This window comes from Danio rerio, chromosome 16, assembly GCF_049306965.1.
Source record: "Danio rerio strain Tuebingen ecotype United States chromosome 16, GRCz12tu, whole genome shotgun sequence".
Lineage (NCBI taxonomy): Eukaryota > Metazoa > Chordata > Actinopteri > Cypriniformes > Danionidae > Danio > Danio rerio.
In genome coordinates this window covers 55,617,518-55,635,493 of record NC_133191.1, presented here as the reverse complement: position 1 = coordinate 55,635,493, position 17,976 = coordinate 55,617,518, and the positions used below count along the sequence as shown (strand labels likewise).

General features: G+C 36.5%; 1 protein-coding gene across 5 annotated transcripts in view; it reads left to right on the top strand.

The window, feature by feature from the left end:
* ago3a (argonaute RISC catalytic component 3a) overlaps positions 1-17,976 on the top strand; it is a 71,625-nt gene that overhangs the window by 38,742 nt on the left and 14,907 nt on the right. For 3 of the 5 annotated variants that reach the window (XM_068213994.2, NM_001423197.1, NM_001302232.1), the window contains 5 exon segments: positions 2,404-2,538; positions 5,065-5,152; positions 7,173-7,320; positions 8,927-9,046; positions 11,592-11,735. In XM_068213994.2, the coding sequence (XP_068070095.1) occupies positions 2,404-2,538; positions 5,065-5,152; positions 7,173-7,320; positions 8,927-9,046; positions 11,592-11,735 (635 nt within the window). 5 annotated transcript variants of the gene reach the window in all.

Here is a 17,976-nt window from a genome sequence, read left to right as displayed (position 1 = left end):
CATTGCCTCATTGTCACGCTTATAAAGCAGTGAATGGCCTCAGAAAGAGCGCGAAAGCATCGGCAACATTCGTGGAGATGTTTTCTCACAGGACTTTATAAACAGTGACTTCAAGATTGGTTCTGTTTACTAAAAGCTTGTGAAATGCAATTAGAAGTTGAGGTTTTCAAAGATAACAACAACCTACAGCTGATCATGCAATGGCATATAGAATGAATTAAGAATGTTAGAAGGTTAATACATTTAAAAAAATTATTTTGTCTCTTTATTTATTTGAATGCAAGATGTATCCTGAATTAAATCATGTTTTATATTTTTATTTTAAACAAGCATTTCAAATAGAAAATAATTTTTAATGATTTTTCTTAAAAACAGTCAAAAATGTAGTCAAAATTGACAACATGCATATAATTTATTTCTGATATGTATATATATTTTAGTAGCTATAACAAGTTATTTTTATGTTTTTAAGTAATACAAAATTAACCTTAAAAGAGACTTATAAAAAAAGAGATTTCTACACTGAAACAGGCAAATCTCACAATTATTTATTTTTCTAATTATTTAGTTTCAGTAGTAATTGCATTGTGAAGTTAACGTTGTTTTCTAACCCCAATTTTAGAATCTCATAAGTTTAATAGATAATGATTTTGTACACTTTAAATTTGAAAAACAAACAAATATGCATGCAGAAATAAATATTTAAAAAATATATGAAGAGTTCAGATGCAAAAGCCGCTAAACACCACTTCAGTAACAATGAGTTAATGACATTGAGTGAATGCTTTAGACACGTACTACACCATCAACAAATATATATTTGCTCTAAATCATCTATATCCCAGCGTCAGCGCATTCAGAAACAGTTTGTTTGCAAAAGCCGCTAAACGCCACTTGCCTTTGACAGCAAAAGCAGCTATATCCTCTGTACCAATCAGAAGGCACAAATTGAATCCCATGTTTTATTCCGCTTTCGATTTCAAGACTGAGTTTGATGAACTTTGAGCCTGTCCGACTGTCAGTAAATGGCAAATGAAACCGTCCCTCACCTCAACTCTGTGCATTATAAAAACACAATGTGCAGTCGGAAGTGTAGCATGCATTTATAATGTGTTTTTGCGCAGCAACAATACTTTGAATGAGTCCCATTTACTATACATTAAACGGCAACTCCATTTCATGAAAGACAGAGTTAAGATACTGTTCTTTTATCTCACGTGAATGCGAAGAGGATAAGCATGGATCCAAGACCTTAAGTATGGTGAAAATGAATGAATGACAGTTTCTAAAATTGTCCAAGAGGCATCCCCTTTTTGCCTAGTAGGCCTATCTTGTTTTATTTGCTAATTTGAGCTATTTTTTAAGATAAATATAAAATATTAAACTGTACATTATTTATATACTTCATAATACCTGTACGTCTGATAAGCTTTTTATATTAATGAGCAATGCACAGATATTGATGTTTCACAATGTTTTTACACTACATTATTTGAATCTATCAAGCTCAGTTTACAATGTTTACAATGTTTACATTGCTTTACTTACATTAAAAATATATACAAAATATCAGAAATGCCAACAGATTAAGATTTAATTAATGCCAGTTTTAATGTTATTGATTTATGGTCTTACTTGACAGATTTCATTCATTCATTTTCTGTCTGGTTTGTCCCTGGTTTATCACAGCGGAATGAACCACCACTTACTTGACAGATTTATATATTTTTAATTTTTATGTGGTTTGTGTAATATATTCTATGTTTATTAAAACAATTTCTTATAGCATCTTCATTTTCAAATAATTACACTGTCTTTTCCCAATAGGTGGATTTAGAAGGTTTTGCATGAAAAGCAGAGGTGGATTTAGCTGGTTTTGACACAAAAGAAAGTTCACCTTCTTAAAAAACAAAGACTTGTCTAAAGTGAAATTTTTGAAAAAAGGTTTATTTACTAGCGAATAACCTTTTCATTATAAAATGAAACTTCTGAACCTAATCAGAGGAGCCTGATAGAAAATGCTCATTTACAAGAAAAGGGGTCTGATGGATCTGAACTCTTCATATAATAGTTTTAGTAAACCGCGTGGACATACTTTATACTTATACACATGCTCAAAAATACATTCTACTATTCTTAGACAAATGCAGTCCGTTCCTGTTATTAGCAATAATAAGCAACCTATTTAATACCTTTTGTGATCTTTGCATATGCAAATTCCAACTCCACTAAACCTAAATACATTGTCCTGCAGTTCCACTGCAGTAGATATATTAAATGGTAATAGACCTTAGATTGTTTTTTTTCATAATAAATTTTTTCAGTCATCATGATGCTTTTTTTTTTTTATTATAACCTGCACTAAAGCGTTTCTCATCAGTTTTCATCTCTCCTGTGTTTCAGTGTCAGCCACGGCTTTCTACAAAGCACAGCCAGTCATTCAGTTCATGTGTGAAGTCCTGGACATCCACAACATCGACGAGCAGCCGCGACCCCTCACAGACTCCCACAGAGTCAAATTCACCAAAGAAATCAAAGGTGTGTGTTCATACGTGTTTGTGTCCGCTGTTACTTTTAAAAGTCAATCTTTCTGTCATGACAGCTCTCTGAGAGATTTATTATGGCAATGAATATATACAGTATACAGCCGCCTTTATATTTTCCCCCAATTTCTGTTACAGAGAGAGAGAATATTTTCAACACATTTCTAAACATAATACTTTTAATAACTACTTTCTAATAATTGATTTATTTTGTTTTTGCCATGATGACAGTACATATTTTACTAGATATTTTAAGTTGCTAGTATTTAGCTTAAAGTGACATTTAAAGGCTTAACTAGGTTAACTAGGCGGGTTCGGGTAATTAGGCAAGTCATTGTATAACAGTGGTTTGTTCGGTAGACAATCAGAAACAAATATTGCATAAGAGGGCTTATAATATTAACCTTAAATGGTTTAAAAAATTAAAAACTGCTATATGGCATTTGTGATGTGTTTGGTCTCGGTGGAATATATCTGCTCTGCTGCTGCTGCTTTGATCATTATGGCAGAGCAAGTACAGAGTATTGTTACTCCCGGTATATTCATAGACATGCAGTCTGAGAATATAACACTGCTGCAAACATCATATACATGTAACCCAGTGTTTCCTCTAGGATTTTTTCCAGCTGTGGCGGCACACCTTTTACATAAATCTACCGCCCTATTCACACGGGGCTTCAGCGTCAACGCTTGACAGAGGGCGTGTCTGAAGTTGGAGCTGAAACGATCGTCATAGAAGCGTCAGCCAATGAAATTTAGTCAGCAATAGGCCACTGTCTGAGCTGGTGTATTTGCATACAGCGATCTGATTGGCTGACGCTTCCGTCGGAAAAGTTTGAGCTGGTTCCAACTTCTGCAGCGAGGAACGCTTCTGAAGCGGCGCCGACGGATCCACAATGCAGTTCGGCAACGCCTGACGTCACCCATTCAAAGTGAATGGGAAGCGTTGACGCTGACGCCCCGTGTGAACAGTATGTCGTTATTTCAATGACAAATGGAGAAATGTCGTAGTATTACAAGTCATGATCACATTTATGCAATACGAGCATGTGAATCTTTTTGCTCGCGTGCCGAATTCCTCCGCTCGTGCACTAAACATCTTGTACACCCCCTCAAATATACGCTGTTCAAGCGCAGATCTTCTTGTGCGCTCTCAAATAAATGCTGCTGAAGTGCGATTTAGCACGTTTATGTAGTGAGAATGTCTCAACATTCATTAGATTTGCTAGGAATATTTCTTAATTTTCCAGTAGACCTACAGAGCAGTGGTAATGCGTCCTGAAGTAAAGTGAAACGGCTATAAACTCCAGCAAGATCGAGTCATTGTATGCATAAGCACAGACCTTTATCTTTAAATAAAGTACATTTATGGAAACTGTGTTCATCCTAACTGAAAGCTATGCCTTGTTTGCTGGCCTCACGCACCTGTTAGTCCGCACATAACCTCAAAGGGTTAAACAAATAACGCACAGCACTACTACGATTACAGAAATGTTTGCGCTGTTCTAATTCCCTTACCTTTTAATAAGTTTTTTAACTTATTAAATAAGATTATAACCCGCCATTAAAAACATCAACAATGACTGAAGGTTTTGAATGGAAAGCTGGAATGTAGCCGTGGTGGGATGCATTTTGGTGTGGCACCCCGCCATTGAAGAATGAATGTAGCGGAAACCATGTGTAACCCCATAGCAGATTTAAACACAGGTGGAACTAGGGTGGAGGAGGGTTGTTTACTCTTAGCGTAAAACAACACAGAGTCATCTAAAATCTTGGGGAGCACACGTGTAATATAGTTGATGTAGGAGCAGATTAGACATGACTAGTCAGCTTGTGTGCAACAAAATTGTTGGGCTACCAACAGTTATAACCCAAAAATGACCAGTCTGCCAGACGAAGAAGAGTAGGAGTCCGAGATTCAGTTAAAGAAAGTTTACTGAGGATATTTTGCAGATTCAACCTGCTCCAACACTCGCAGAGTTTGTGGGCTGCTCTGCTTTCAATCTCAAGTCAACAACAGTTATACTCTCACATAACACCATTTACTGCGTCATACATACAGTAAATGTTTTAACCTGATTGGACTCAAATCTGTGTGTGTGTGCGTGTTCGTGTGCGTGTGTTTGTGTGTGTGTGTGTGTGTGTGTGTGTGTGTGTGTGTGTGTGTGTGTGTGTGTGTGTGTGCGTGTGCGTGTGCGTGTGCGTGCAATGATGAGTAAAAGAATACAATTATCAGATTAAAATTGTTGAAACTGGTTTAAAAAGAATGAAAAAAGACACAAAGTGAAATATGAAAAGTATGTTATGTTTTTGCATTTTTTAAAAAAGATTAAGACATGCTTGCTTTAATATAATACTTTTAAAAGTCGCTTTATCCATAGTATGAACAGCAAATTTATTTGGTGCCTGTTTGATTTAGTGTCAGAGCCGTAAAACTGAATCGTATCTAAGAAAATGTTGCAACCACTAAGTTTGTGTCTTGGTGTACGTACTTCATTCTCATGGGTTGGTTTATGTGCAGGTCTGAAGGTGGAGGTGACCCACTGCGGGACCATGCGGAGGAAGTACCGCGTCTGCAATGTGACCCGCCGGCCTGCCAGCCACCAAACGTGAGTCAAACCGGCACAGGAAGTAATGCGAGTTATGAACATATTGATTACAGAGGGCAAAGCCACAGTGCTTTAATGCATTTGATATCCGCATGGAACATTTTGATTTGAAGTATGTCAGAAATGTGTGAAAGTCACACCGGCCACTTTATTAGGTACACCTTACAAGTACCGGGTTGGACCTTGTTTTGCCTTCAGAACTGCCTTCGTCCTAGATTCAGCAAGGTACTGGAAACATTCCTCAGAGATTTTGCTTCATATTGACATGATAGCATCACACAGTTGCTGCAGATTTGTCGGCTACACATCCATGATGCGGATCTCCCGTTCCACCACATCCCAAAGGTGCTCTATTGGATTGAGATCTGGTGACTGTGGAGGCCATTTGAGTACAGTGAACTCATTGTCATGTTTAAGAAACCAGTCTGAGATGATTTGTGCTTTGACATGGCGCATTATCCTGCTTGAAGTAGCTGGATTGAGCAGTCCCATCAGAAGATGAGTACACTGTGGTCATAAAGGGATGGACATGGTCAGCAACAATAATCAGGTATCTGTGGCGTTGACACGATGCTCAATTGGTACTAATGGGCCCAAAGTGTGCCAAGAAAATATCCCCCACACCATTACACCACCACCAGTCTGAACTGTTGATACAAGGCAGGACGGATCCATGCTTTCATGTTGTTGATGCCAAATTCTGACCCGACCACCCGAATCTGGCAGCAGAAATGGAGACTCATCAGAGCAGGCAACGTTTCTCCAATCTTCTATTGTCCAGTTTTGGCGAGCCTGTGTGAATTGTAGCCTCAGTTTTCCGGTTCTCAGCTGACAGGAGTGGCACCCGGTGTGGTCTTCTGCTGCTGTAGCCCATCTGCCTCAAGGTTGGATGTGTTGTGTGTTCAGAGATGCTCTTCTGCAGACCTCGGTTGTAACGAGTGCTTATTTGAGTTAATGTTGCCTTTCTATCAGCTGGAACCAGTCTGGCCATTCTCCTCTGGCATTTGCGCACACAGAACTGCCGCTCATTGGATATTTCCTCTTTCTTCCCAGTTCTGATGCTCGGTTTGAACTGCAGCAGATCGCCTTGACCATGTCTACATGCCAAAATGCATTGAGCTGCTACCATGTGATTGGCTGATTAGAAATTTGCATTAACCAGCAGCTGGAGAGGTGTACCTAAAAAGTGGCCAGTGAGTGTGAAAGTTTATACAATAAATGAAATTGAGAGCCTAGTTAATAAGTTTTGTGCCTGCAGAAAAATGTTTAGTGCCTTCAGCCTGTATTTTATCCTGTATTTAAACTCTCTTAGAAATGAGAAAAATTGTTATGTTTTAATCAATGTTGTGTTGATGTTTATCTGCTAAATGATGAGATTGGGCAGTCTCGTAACCTAACTAGTCTTCTGAAAATATTTTTTTTAAAAGTTAATTTTAACAAGTTTTCATTTAATATTAAATGCATGAATTATGAAATATATCATGCTGGTGTTAATTTCATTCATTTTATATAAACAACTCCCTGATTGTGTAGGATTTAAAGGTCCATAATTCAAGCAAAGTATGATGGAAAGTGTAAAAAAGGTTAGTTAGTCTTTGTTTATTTCCCGAAGATAATTTGATTGCAGCATACAAGCATATCACACATAATACACAAAACACATTATACAATACAAATCTCACTCATATTTAAAGCTTTATAGCGCAGGGGATGAATGCAAGTTTAAAATGATTTGCTAGGAACTAATAGGAGTGTATCGAACACCTGAAGTGAGAAGGTAAAACTCATGATGCACAGGATGGGAATCATCTGACAGAACACGCTATGGCATAACTGAGTCTATGGTCTTACTATGTCTGGTATAACTGAGCCAGAGTCATCTGTTAGCCATCTGTTATCTGGTATAGGGTAAAGAGGAAAACAGTAGGATCAAATGCTGTGCCATGCTGCCCTCTAGTGTTTAAATACAGGAGTACAGGTCTCTAGTGTTGTTAAATCAAGTGTCTTGATGTTTTCCCAGGTTCCCTTTGCAGTTGGAGAACGGCCAAACTGTAGAACGGACAGTAGCTCAGTATTTCAGAGAGAAGTACAACCTGCAGCTCAAGTACCCTCACCTGCCCTGTCTACAGGTGGGACAGGAGCAGAAACACACATACCTGCCTCTGGAGGTGAGTCTGTCACACACACACACTCACTCACTCTCTGTTCTTCTTAGTGCTGTGCAACATGAGTCATTACTATATATAAATTACACGGACAAAATAGGGTGTGGCAAAATGCATTATTTATAGAGCAATAATTCACGTCATTACAGGGATGTAGACAGATAAATAAATAACAGCATCATGAGAAATCATGTAGTGTGGAGTTTAGTGTAATCCCATAAGGAACACTAACTTTTTAAAGCCGAAATTCAAACCGTTTCCCGGGTGCAAATGACAAAACTAGCAAATAGTGCCTGTCATGAGTACAACTGGCGACGCAGTGGGTAGCACGTTCGCCTCACAGCAAGAAGGTCGCTGGTTCGATCCTCAGCTCAGTTGGCGTTTCTGTGTGGAGTTTGCATGTTCTCCCTGTTCATGTGGGTTTCCTCCGGGTGCTCCGGTTTCCCCCACAGTCCAAAGACATGCAGTACAGGGGAGTTGGGTAGGCTAAATTGTCCGTAGTGTATGAGTGTGTATGTGAATGAGTGTTTGGATGTTTCCCAGAGATGGGTTGCGGCTGGAAGGGCATCCGCTGCGTAAAAAACTTGCTGGATAAGTTAGCGGTTCATTCCGCTGTGGCGACCCCAGATTAATAAAGTGACTAAGCCGACAAGAAAATTAATGAATGAATGAGTACAACTGCATTGACCATCGGGAGTCGCCATAATCAGTTGCGTTACATGAGAGAAATATTGCTTGCACAATCCAAAATAATCCAACGTCAACACCCATGATAGCTCCTCCCTTTGATCAGCAGCCCACCCCTTCGTCGGTAGCACATCCCCTTTCATTGTAAATGCTCTACTTATACTATTTATACTACGGTATGCTTTAGAATAGTGCAACACACATAATGGTTACATTTGCTTTTTAATTAACAATGTACAGTTAAAGTCAGAATAATTAGCCCCCCTCCAACAGAGAGAAGATTTTGTTCAGCTTAGTTTAGCTTAGGGTTGTTCTCTTGTCCTTTACACACTGAAATTCCTCCAGATTCCTTAAATCTTTTAATGATGTTCTGCACTGTTGAAGGTGAAATATAAAATACCTTCCTATCTTTCTCTGAGGAACATTGTTTGTTTTTAAACATTTTAATTATTTTCTCAATTATGTTTGGCAAACTGGCGATCCTCGGCCCATCTTTGCTCCTGAAGGACTAGACCTTTCTAGGATGCTGCTTTTGTACCAAATAATTTTTGCACCAACTTTTTTTGGAGTGTGTTACAGGTCTGAATGACAGGAAATGATCTATATTCACAAATTAAATGAAGTTGACCAGACAAAACATGAAATATTGTGTTCATATTGTCTGCAATGTCAAAGTCGATTTGTAAATCACTACTTTCTTTTTTTTATTTGCGGTTTCTATACTTTCCCAACTTTTTCTGGTTTGGGGTTGTAGTTTAATTATGTATTAGTTTTTCACGTGGTCAATACTTTTAAACTATTAGTTTCTTGAATTTGTTACTATATCATGATAAATATCGTTATCAGGATTTGAGGTGACTTGTATCATTATTATTATGAAATCTCATAATCTCCCACTTGTTTGATATGTGCATCCTTTTAGGTTTGCAATATTGTAGCAGGGCAGCGGTGCATCAAGAAACTGACAGATAATCAGACGTCCACCATGATCAAAGCCACGGCGCGCTCCGCACCAGACCGACAGGAGGAGATCAGCAGACTGGTGAGTGCTGTTTAGTACCTCCTGTATGCATGAAATAATCAACATTTTAATATCAGACTTCTATAGATTTCATTGCTAATTTGAATACTTTTTTTTTTCTGTTTTTGAACTTAAGCGTGGCTAAAATGTTTGTTTTGCTTTGTATCTTTATCTAATTATAGGTTATTTTTTATTTATTTATTTATTTTTTTACTTCAACTTATTTTATTTTGTCATTAATATTTTTACATTTTATTTAAAATGTTATTTACAGTAGGCTTTTTCATATAAATTTTTGTCTATTTTTGATTGTTTGATTTTAATTATAGTTAATTTCAAAACTTCTTTTAGTTTATGCTTTTTAAAATAACAATAATTTTTCAACTTAATTTAGTTCACAAAATGAACAAAAATTTTAATGAGAAATATTTCACTGCAACAAGCTGAAAAAAGCTTAATTAACTTTTCTAATAACACAGTTGTATTATTTTTTTCCCCTATGGTTATCCTACGTAATTGATTGCTTATTATTGATTAAATTGATATTAATAAATAAATTAATATTTATGTGGTTAGGTGTAATGCACCAGTGTTATATTAGTATCATGTTACAATTATTATTATATTTAATTGTTTAAATATATTAAATAAATTTAAATTTATACATTTTTAAATTTATATTAAATTAGTTTTTTTATTTAAAATCTTTCTTAATTTGTTGAAGGTTTTAGTAATATTGTTATTGTTTTTTAATATATTTATATGTAATTATATATTTTATATATATATATATATATATATATATATATATATATATATTTCAAATGTCTGCTTTATCAATTATTTTCTTATTTTGTTTAATTTGTAGCTGTTTTACATTTATAGAAAATGAGAAATGTAGGCTTAGATATTTATAATTTATACTTGATTTAATTTGATTAACTTGTCAAGTAACTTTTTTGTATTTCCAAATTAATGTAATAACTCTGTCAATTAATTAATAGTAATATTCTGAAATATGTATTCATGCTAATTTGGCTGCACAGCAATATCATACTAATATCCGCTCTTCTGAGGATGGTCCAAGTTCTTCCAGCCATGTTTGAAACCTCATATTGCCTCATGCTGTTATTTGTGCATTCATGCTTTATATCAGTATCAATGGAGGTCAGTGATGACTTTACATTGAGCTGATTGACTAGACTCTTTACCTCGCTGTTTGCAGATTTACAGTCCTGCTGCGCTCAGATCAGCTCAGAGATTGAAGCCCTGCTGCTCTTGATGCCTTATTAAACTGGCAGCCAATCAGGCAGTGAATCAGTGTTGCTGTGGTGGATTTAGATGTTGAAATCTCTAAACATGAGTGCAGCGAGGAAAGCGTGGGTGAAATGTACCAAAACGAAAAAGCCTCTCTGAGGCCAAGCTAAAAATACCTCAGAGTATTTTTACACTGAAGTACAGCAGGATCTGAGCTGGAATATTATCAGCTCAAAGTGTGAAACGCTTTTGACAAACATCCTGTGTGCTCAAGAGAGATACTAGAGTATTTAAAATAATGCTCTCATTTAATCCGAGTTTCAACATGGTTAACATTAGGGCTGTGCAATTAATCGAAAATCCGATTTCTTTTTGGATTAATTCACACTGAATTGGTAGATCTGTGTAAAAGGTCTGCCGCCACAGCTGGCAAAAATCCTAGAGGAAACACTGTTACATGAGGTTTCAAAAATGTCAGAGACCTCCTTTAAATCAAGTTCACAAACGTCACAGGAGATCACTGTGGAGATAGGCTGACATTAGTTTTGTCTTCCTAATTCTTATTTCAGACCCATAAAGACAATTACTGCTAGATAGCGATCACCTGTGTTTTCCCCGTCATGGTGTGTATCAGCAAACTAATAATAAAGCCAGATAAAGATCTCACTTTACTGAATAAACAGTGTTCCACTAGATCTTGTAGGTCAGAAAGTACCGTTGACTGCTGAACTCATTTTATCATGGTAAAATAAAACCGAAATCGGATCATAACACTTCAATCTCCTCCCGAAGCTGAATAGAGAAACTGTCAGTCACAACTGTCAATCATGATGACACGCCCCCTTTTTATAGCATTAAATTACTGGCTAAAAGCATACTGTTTACAAAAATGACGATCTGCACCTATATCAGCATGATAACCAGAGCCTTAATTGATCAGAACCATCTTTCGGGACATTTTATTGCAAGTGTAATACATTTTTTTTTATTTGTGATCAAGTCTTTTTCCTTAACTTCGTCGGAGGTGGGCTTTATGACTTGTACTGCAGCCAGCCCACAGGGGGCGATCTTATGGCCAGGAGCGTCACTCAAAAACAGGCATGTGGCACACTTGATTGGGTGTAGAAAATGGATCTGGCAGCAGATATCGCAGCCTCTGTTGCTTTTTACCTTCATTCATTCATTTTTTTTTCGGCTTAGTCCCTTTATTAATCTGGAGTCGCCACAGCGGAATGAACCACCAACTTCTCCAGCATATGAACTCTCTCAAGTTAGTTTGTAACCGTGTTTGTAAATGTGTGTGTTTCAGGTGCGCAGCGCTAACTATGAAGCCGACCCGTTCGTGCAGGAGTTTCAGTTTAAGGTCCGGGATGAGATGGCCCACGTGACGGGGCGCGTGTTGCCCGCGCCCATGCTGCAGTACGGGGGCAGGGTGAGCACAGAGCACTTTATGGTACCCTTCCTTTCAATCACCCACATCTCTCTGTGTCTGTCTGTCTGAATGAATGAACGGCTCCACAGCTGGACAAACTAACAGCTCTAACCACTGCTGCTGTGAAGTGTGTGTGTGTGTGTGTGTGTGTGTGTGTGTGTGTGTGTGTGTGTGTGTGTGTGTGTGTGTGTGTGTGTGTGTGTGTGTGTGTGTGTGTGTGTGTGTGTGTGTGTGTGTGTGTGTGTGTGTGTGTGTGTGTGTGTGTGTGTGTGTGTGTGTGTGTGTGTGGAATAACTAACCGAATAAACATGCTTGCAGCAATGTGTTCTGCTGTTATTTGAGATGAATAAATGATGTTTGTAAATGTTTTTTAAATGACAGGAGAAATGGTAAAACAGTGGTTGGAGACATTTTGCATGCATTTGGACACTTATCATTAGTGACTTATTCATAAGTATTACAGTGCTCAGCATATTATTAAGTACACCCCCCATTGAAACTGATTTCTCAGTGAATATTGTCAATAATTTTTGCTGCATTAAAAATACATTTTATTAAACATTTATATCCATTATAAGATTTTATTCATCTAACACAGTTAGAAATAGAAAGATAATGAATTTAAATTAAAATGAGTTATTGCAAAAATATATTTATTGTTTTTGTTTGTTTGTTTGTTTGTTTGCTTTCATTATATAGCACCTTTACAAACAACAGATGTTGACACACAATCTTTTTGTATATGTAAACACAATAAAATTATTTACAATCAAATGCATGAGACAGGAGAGGATTTTAAAAAAAGATGTAAAAGCACAGATTATATTATTATATAAATATATACTATATGTATATTTATTTTTAAAATTAATTACTAACTATTAATATTTATCAATTATATATTACAAATTAATAATTATATTTTAGATATTATTTAAAATATATTATTATTTTTTTATTTTCTCTTGATTTTTTTTTTTTTCCAGATTATTTTAAATGAATTGACATTTATGCATTTGGACATCCTCATTAGTGACTTGTATAACAGTGTTTAGAATAAACGAGGACATCCCCTTTGGAAATGTTATATTTTAATCTGATTCTCAGGGAATGTAGCCAATAATTTCTATTAATAATTGGTGCATTTAAACATTAAAATTAGAGTTTGTTTACATAATGCATTTAGAAATAAAAAGATAATGCATTTAAATTCAAATTAATTGTTGGCTATAGATCAGGGGTGGCCAACCCTGTTCCTGGAGAGCCACCTTCCAGCAGATTTCAGTTGCAACCCATATCAAACACACCTGCCTGTAATTATCACATGGTGTTCAGGTCCTAATTAATTGGTTCAGGTGTGTTTGATATGGGTTGCAACTGAAATCTGCAGGAAGGTGGCTCTCCAGGAACAGGGTTGGCCACCCCTGCTATAGATAGATAGAGAGATAGATAGATAGATAGATAGATAGATAGATAGATAGATAGATAGATAGATAGATAGATAGATAGATAGATAGATAGATAGATAGATATTTAACAAATTTTCAGATTTTTGTGTTTTGCTTTGTTTTACTTGTTTATTTTTTTTTTTTTTATTGAAAACATTAGTTTGGGTGTACAATTATTTGGACTTACTGACTAATTTAATGCACAATTTAATTATATGCATAAATGTATTATAATATAACCTAAAGAAAATCTGTGAGAGGTGAACTCGATTATGCTTGAGCACTGTATTCATGCTGTACTTTATATTAATATATATATATATATATACATATGTATATATATATATATATATATATATATATGTGTATATATATATATATATATATATATATATATATATATATATATATATATATATATAAATAAACTGATAAGTCTAATCTTTAATTGAATACTGAAAGGAATAGTTCACCCAATAATGAAAGTCATTTACTCGGCCTTTGCTTGTTCCAAACCTGCTTGAGTGTTTTTCGTTAGTTGAACACAAAGGAACATATTTTGAAGAATGTTGGGACAAACATTCATTCGCTTCCATAGTATTTTTATTTCTACTATGGATGCCAGCTCCATCATTCTTCAAGATTTCTCTTGTTTTGTGTTCAACAAAATAATTAAATATATAGTTTAGAACCACTTGAGTGAGTAAATAATGAGGTACTTTTCCTTTTAGGTGAACTATACCATCAAGCACAGGTGTCAAACTGGAGGGCCGCAGCTCTGCACAGTTTAGTTCCAGCCCTGCTTCAACACACTTAAGCTGCGGTCACACTAGAGTTTGAGCAAAATTTACGAGAAGGTGTGGGGTTAAACAAGATGATTAGACATTTAAAACCGAGCGATTGGTCCATATTTTAAATTTATGTCCAGAGAGGTCATGTTTTGATCCTCGATTGGGCTAACACAGATCAGAGTTCACCAAGCTTGAAATTTACAACGCAGTGAACTGCGAAATTTGACGCACGACCTTGCGTTTCCAGTTTGACGCATTCACGTATGTGTGAATGGAAGTCTGGGGAGAAAAGTCCAGTGTGACTGCAGCTTTACCTGTAAGTTTCAAACAAGCCTGATGGACTCAATTAGTATGATCAGGTGTGTTTACTTAGGGTCAGAGCTAACCTTTGCAGCACTGCAGCCCTAAAGGAACTGGATTTAACACCTGTGCCATAAAGTAAAACAATGCTGTTTTACGATCAATTGAATCTTTTATTTCAACCAGACAGTCTCACATCCAGTTTTACAGTTCAAATCTCAAACGCCACAAGTAATAATAGTAGCATTAGTCATTCAGCCCTATTTAATTTGCACCCAACATCATACAGATAATAAAATTAGTTCAGTTTCATTGGCCGCTTTCACATATACTTGCTAGCAATTTTCCGGAAAGAATTTTTTGCAAATACCGCTAAATTAGTTCCAGCAATTTTCCGGAAAGGATTTTTTGCAAATACCGGTAAATTAGTTCTAGCAATTTTCTGGAAAGAGAACCTGTAACATTACCGGTATTTTGCCGGAATGATGCTGTCTGAACGCAGAAGGAAGATTGCTGGAAAGAGCGTGCTCATGCTTAGAAGACGTCTACTCCAGTCAATCAGAGCATTCAGATGAATTCACATCCATGCTGTAGATGTAAATAAAATCCTTTGAATATTTTTCCAGACACTTTTAGCTGCTGCTTGTTAGTTAGATAACGTTTCTATGTTCCTTCTTAATGCCGACTGTGGAAATAATTATCGATAGACTGCTGTTTGTTTACCTTCAAGCTCTGCTGCACGTGAAGCAGCCGGTGAGCGCCAGCACACACACACACACACACACACACACACACACACACACACACACACACACACACACACACACACACACACACACACACACGCACGCACGCACACACACATATTATGAACATCTCGTCATGTGAAAGTGTTCCTTCATACGTTTTCATTAAAGTTATTCACAGTACTGATCCATCCACAGAGTTTATAATGTAGTCAAATGTTTACAAATACAAGCGCAGCTGTTTAGAGCTCATTTCTGGATAATGATGTCAGAATTTAGCGGTATTTTAGAGTGAATGTGTGAATGTTCTTTTCCGGAAAAATTCCGTAACCTCCGTGCCTGTGTGAACTTTTTTGAATTTACCGGTAAAGTCGTTCCAGAAATTTTCCAGATATTTACCGGTATCACTGTGTAAAAGGGGCTACTATTTTATAGCTTAAATATTTTTTCTCCAACTTGTGGTTTTACAATTGTATAATAATATTTGGTAATACTTACAAACTTTGATGCTTTTGTTTTTTTGTAAACAATTGTATTTATTATTATAATTTTTTGTTTAATATAGAGAGCATACATCATATGGCCATACCATAAAACAACCCAAACCCAAATAAATAAAATAATGTAAAGCCAAATACAGAGTAGAAGTTAGGTAAGTACAAACTAAGTAACTATTACATCATGAGATGCATAAATACCATATAAGCAGACAAGCTGTACATTAGAAGCAAGAAACAAAAGATTTGACATTATCAAAAGTTAAGTTCCAGGACTTAACAGTTTTTGATTGAGCTCTATGTATGCGCGCTGTTAAAAGTTCCATACAAATATTGTCCAGCAAAGATAGGCCCTCATTAACTTTGATGCTTTTGTTAAAGTAAACTAAAAACAGAACATATTAAAAACTGCAACCATTTCAAACTGTCAATAAAAGCAAAGCCTGTACAGTTAAAGGCAGAATTATTGGCCTCCTGTAAAACGTTAGAAATAAATTAATATTTTTTATTTTATTTCTTGTAAATTTGTTTCAACCCAAGTGCTGTTTAACAAAGCATGTAAAAAAGATCCACAGATCTTCATATTATGATTGGTTCTCAAGAGAAAGTCTTGCTTCTTCTAGTTTGGCTGGAACAAAACAATCATTATTATTTAAACTGCTAATTAGACTTGCTGATGTCAATATTATTATTCATGCATTCATTTTCCTTTGGCTTAGTCCCTTATTTATTAGGGGTCGTCACAGTGGAATGAACCACCAACTATTCCAGCATATGTTTAACACAATGGTTGCCTTTCCAGCTGCAACCCAGTACTGGGAAATACCCATACACACTTACATTCAAACATACACTCATATACTACAGCCAATTTAGTTTATTCTATTCACCTATAGTGCATGTGTTTGGACTAAGGGGAAAACTGGAGCACCCGGAGGAAACCCACGCCAGCACAGGGAGAAAATGCAAACTCCACACAGAAATGCCAACTGACCCAGCCAGGACTTAAACCAGCGACCTTCTTGCTGTGAGGCAATAGTGCCAACCACTGTGCCACCGTGTTGCATCAATACTATTAGCCGCCTTAAGAATTTATTTTTCAATTGGCTACACTACAAACAACTGTTGTCTAATGACTTGCCCAAATACCAAAACTTGCCTTGTTAACTTGCAAACTTGTTCCAATATAACAAGTAGAATATTGTCATCATGGCAAAGACTAATTAAATTAGTTATTAGAAGATGTTTTAAACTACACAGTTTAATAATTGATTTCTCTGTTAAACAGCACTTGGCAAATATTTTCAAAAGAATACAGATTTCACAGGATGGCTAATAATTTTGTCTTCATCTGTGCATGCGTTTATAGAAGTAAATGTTACATTTTATGCATGCATGTGTAATGTGTGTAAATGTATCTATTGCACAGTATATTTGATTTTCAAACAGTATAACTTTATCTTGTGCTTAATACATGTCATCTTGTTAGTTTATCATTATGATTATTTTATGTTATAATTGGCACTTTTTAAAATCTTTCTTTATACAGACTTGTTTTGTGAAATGAGCAGCACCTGACAAAAGACTTGTCGTCTGACCAAGTTTTAGTAACAACAAATAATAACTTGACTTGATCATTTGGTATCAGAAGTGGCTTATATATAAGGCAAAGGCCTCTAGATTACACTTATTTTACCACAATAAAATATGATCATGCCTTGATTATCAATGATTTCATTAGGACAGTAAGGTCCGACTCTGCTTAGACAAAAGTCTCGTCACTGAACAGAAATAATGTCCAGTATTGAATATAAAGTCATGCTGCAGTGGAAACAGAATGAATATTGTGTCTGACTCCATCATGAGCTTGGAGGACTGCATCCATACATCTCTGACATGACTCAAATCACTGATTAATAAAGTCATCTGGAATGGCAAAGAAAGCGTTCCTGCAGGACTCCCAGAGTTCATCAGGATTCTTTGGATTCATCTTCAATGCCTCCTCCTGCATCTTACCCCAGACATGCTCAATAATGTTCATGTCTGGTTATTGGCCTGGCCAATCCTGAAGCCCCTTGACCTTTTTTGCTTTCAGGAGCTTTAATGTGGAGGCTGAAGTATGAGGAGCGCTATCCTGCTGGAGAATTTGCCCTCTCCTGTGGTTTGTAATGTAATGGGCAGCACAAATGTCTTGATACCTCTAGGCTGATTTATACATCTGCGTCAAGCGAATGTGTATGCTACGGCGCAGCCTACACATTGACGCATAGCCCTATGCCGTGGCCATCGGCGTGGCTGATGCGCACCTCTAAAAAAAAAGTAACTACACGTTGCAACGACGCGTACCGCAAGCTCTGTGATTGGTCGGCTTGGTAGCACTGACGAGTCTGGGCGGGGCCGAGAGCCACGTGAGCCCGATGGAGCGATTGTTTACAACAGTGGAGTTCTGTGAAAGAACTCTAGATGTAAAGTTTTGTTTT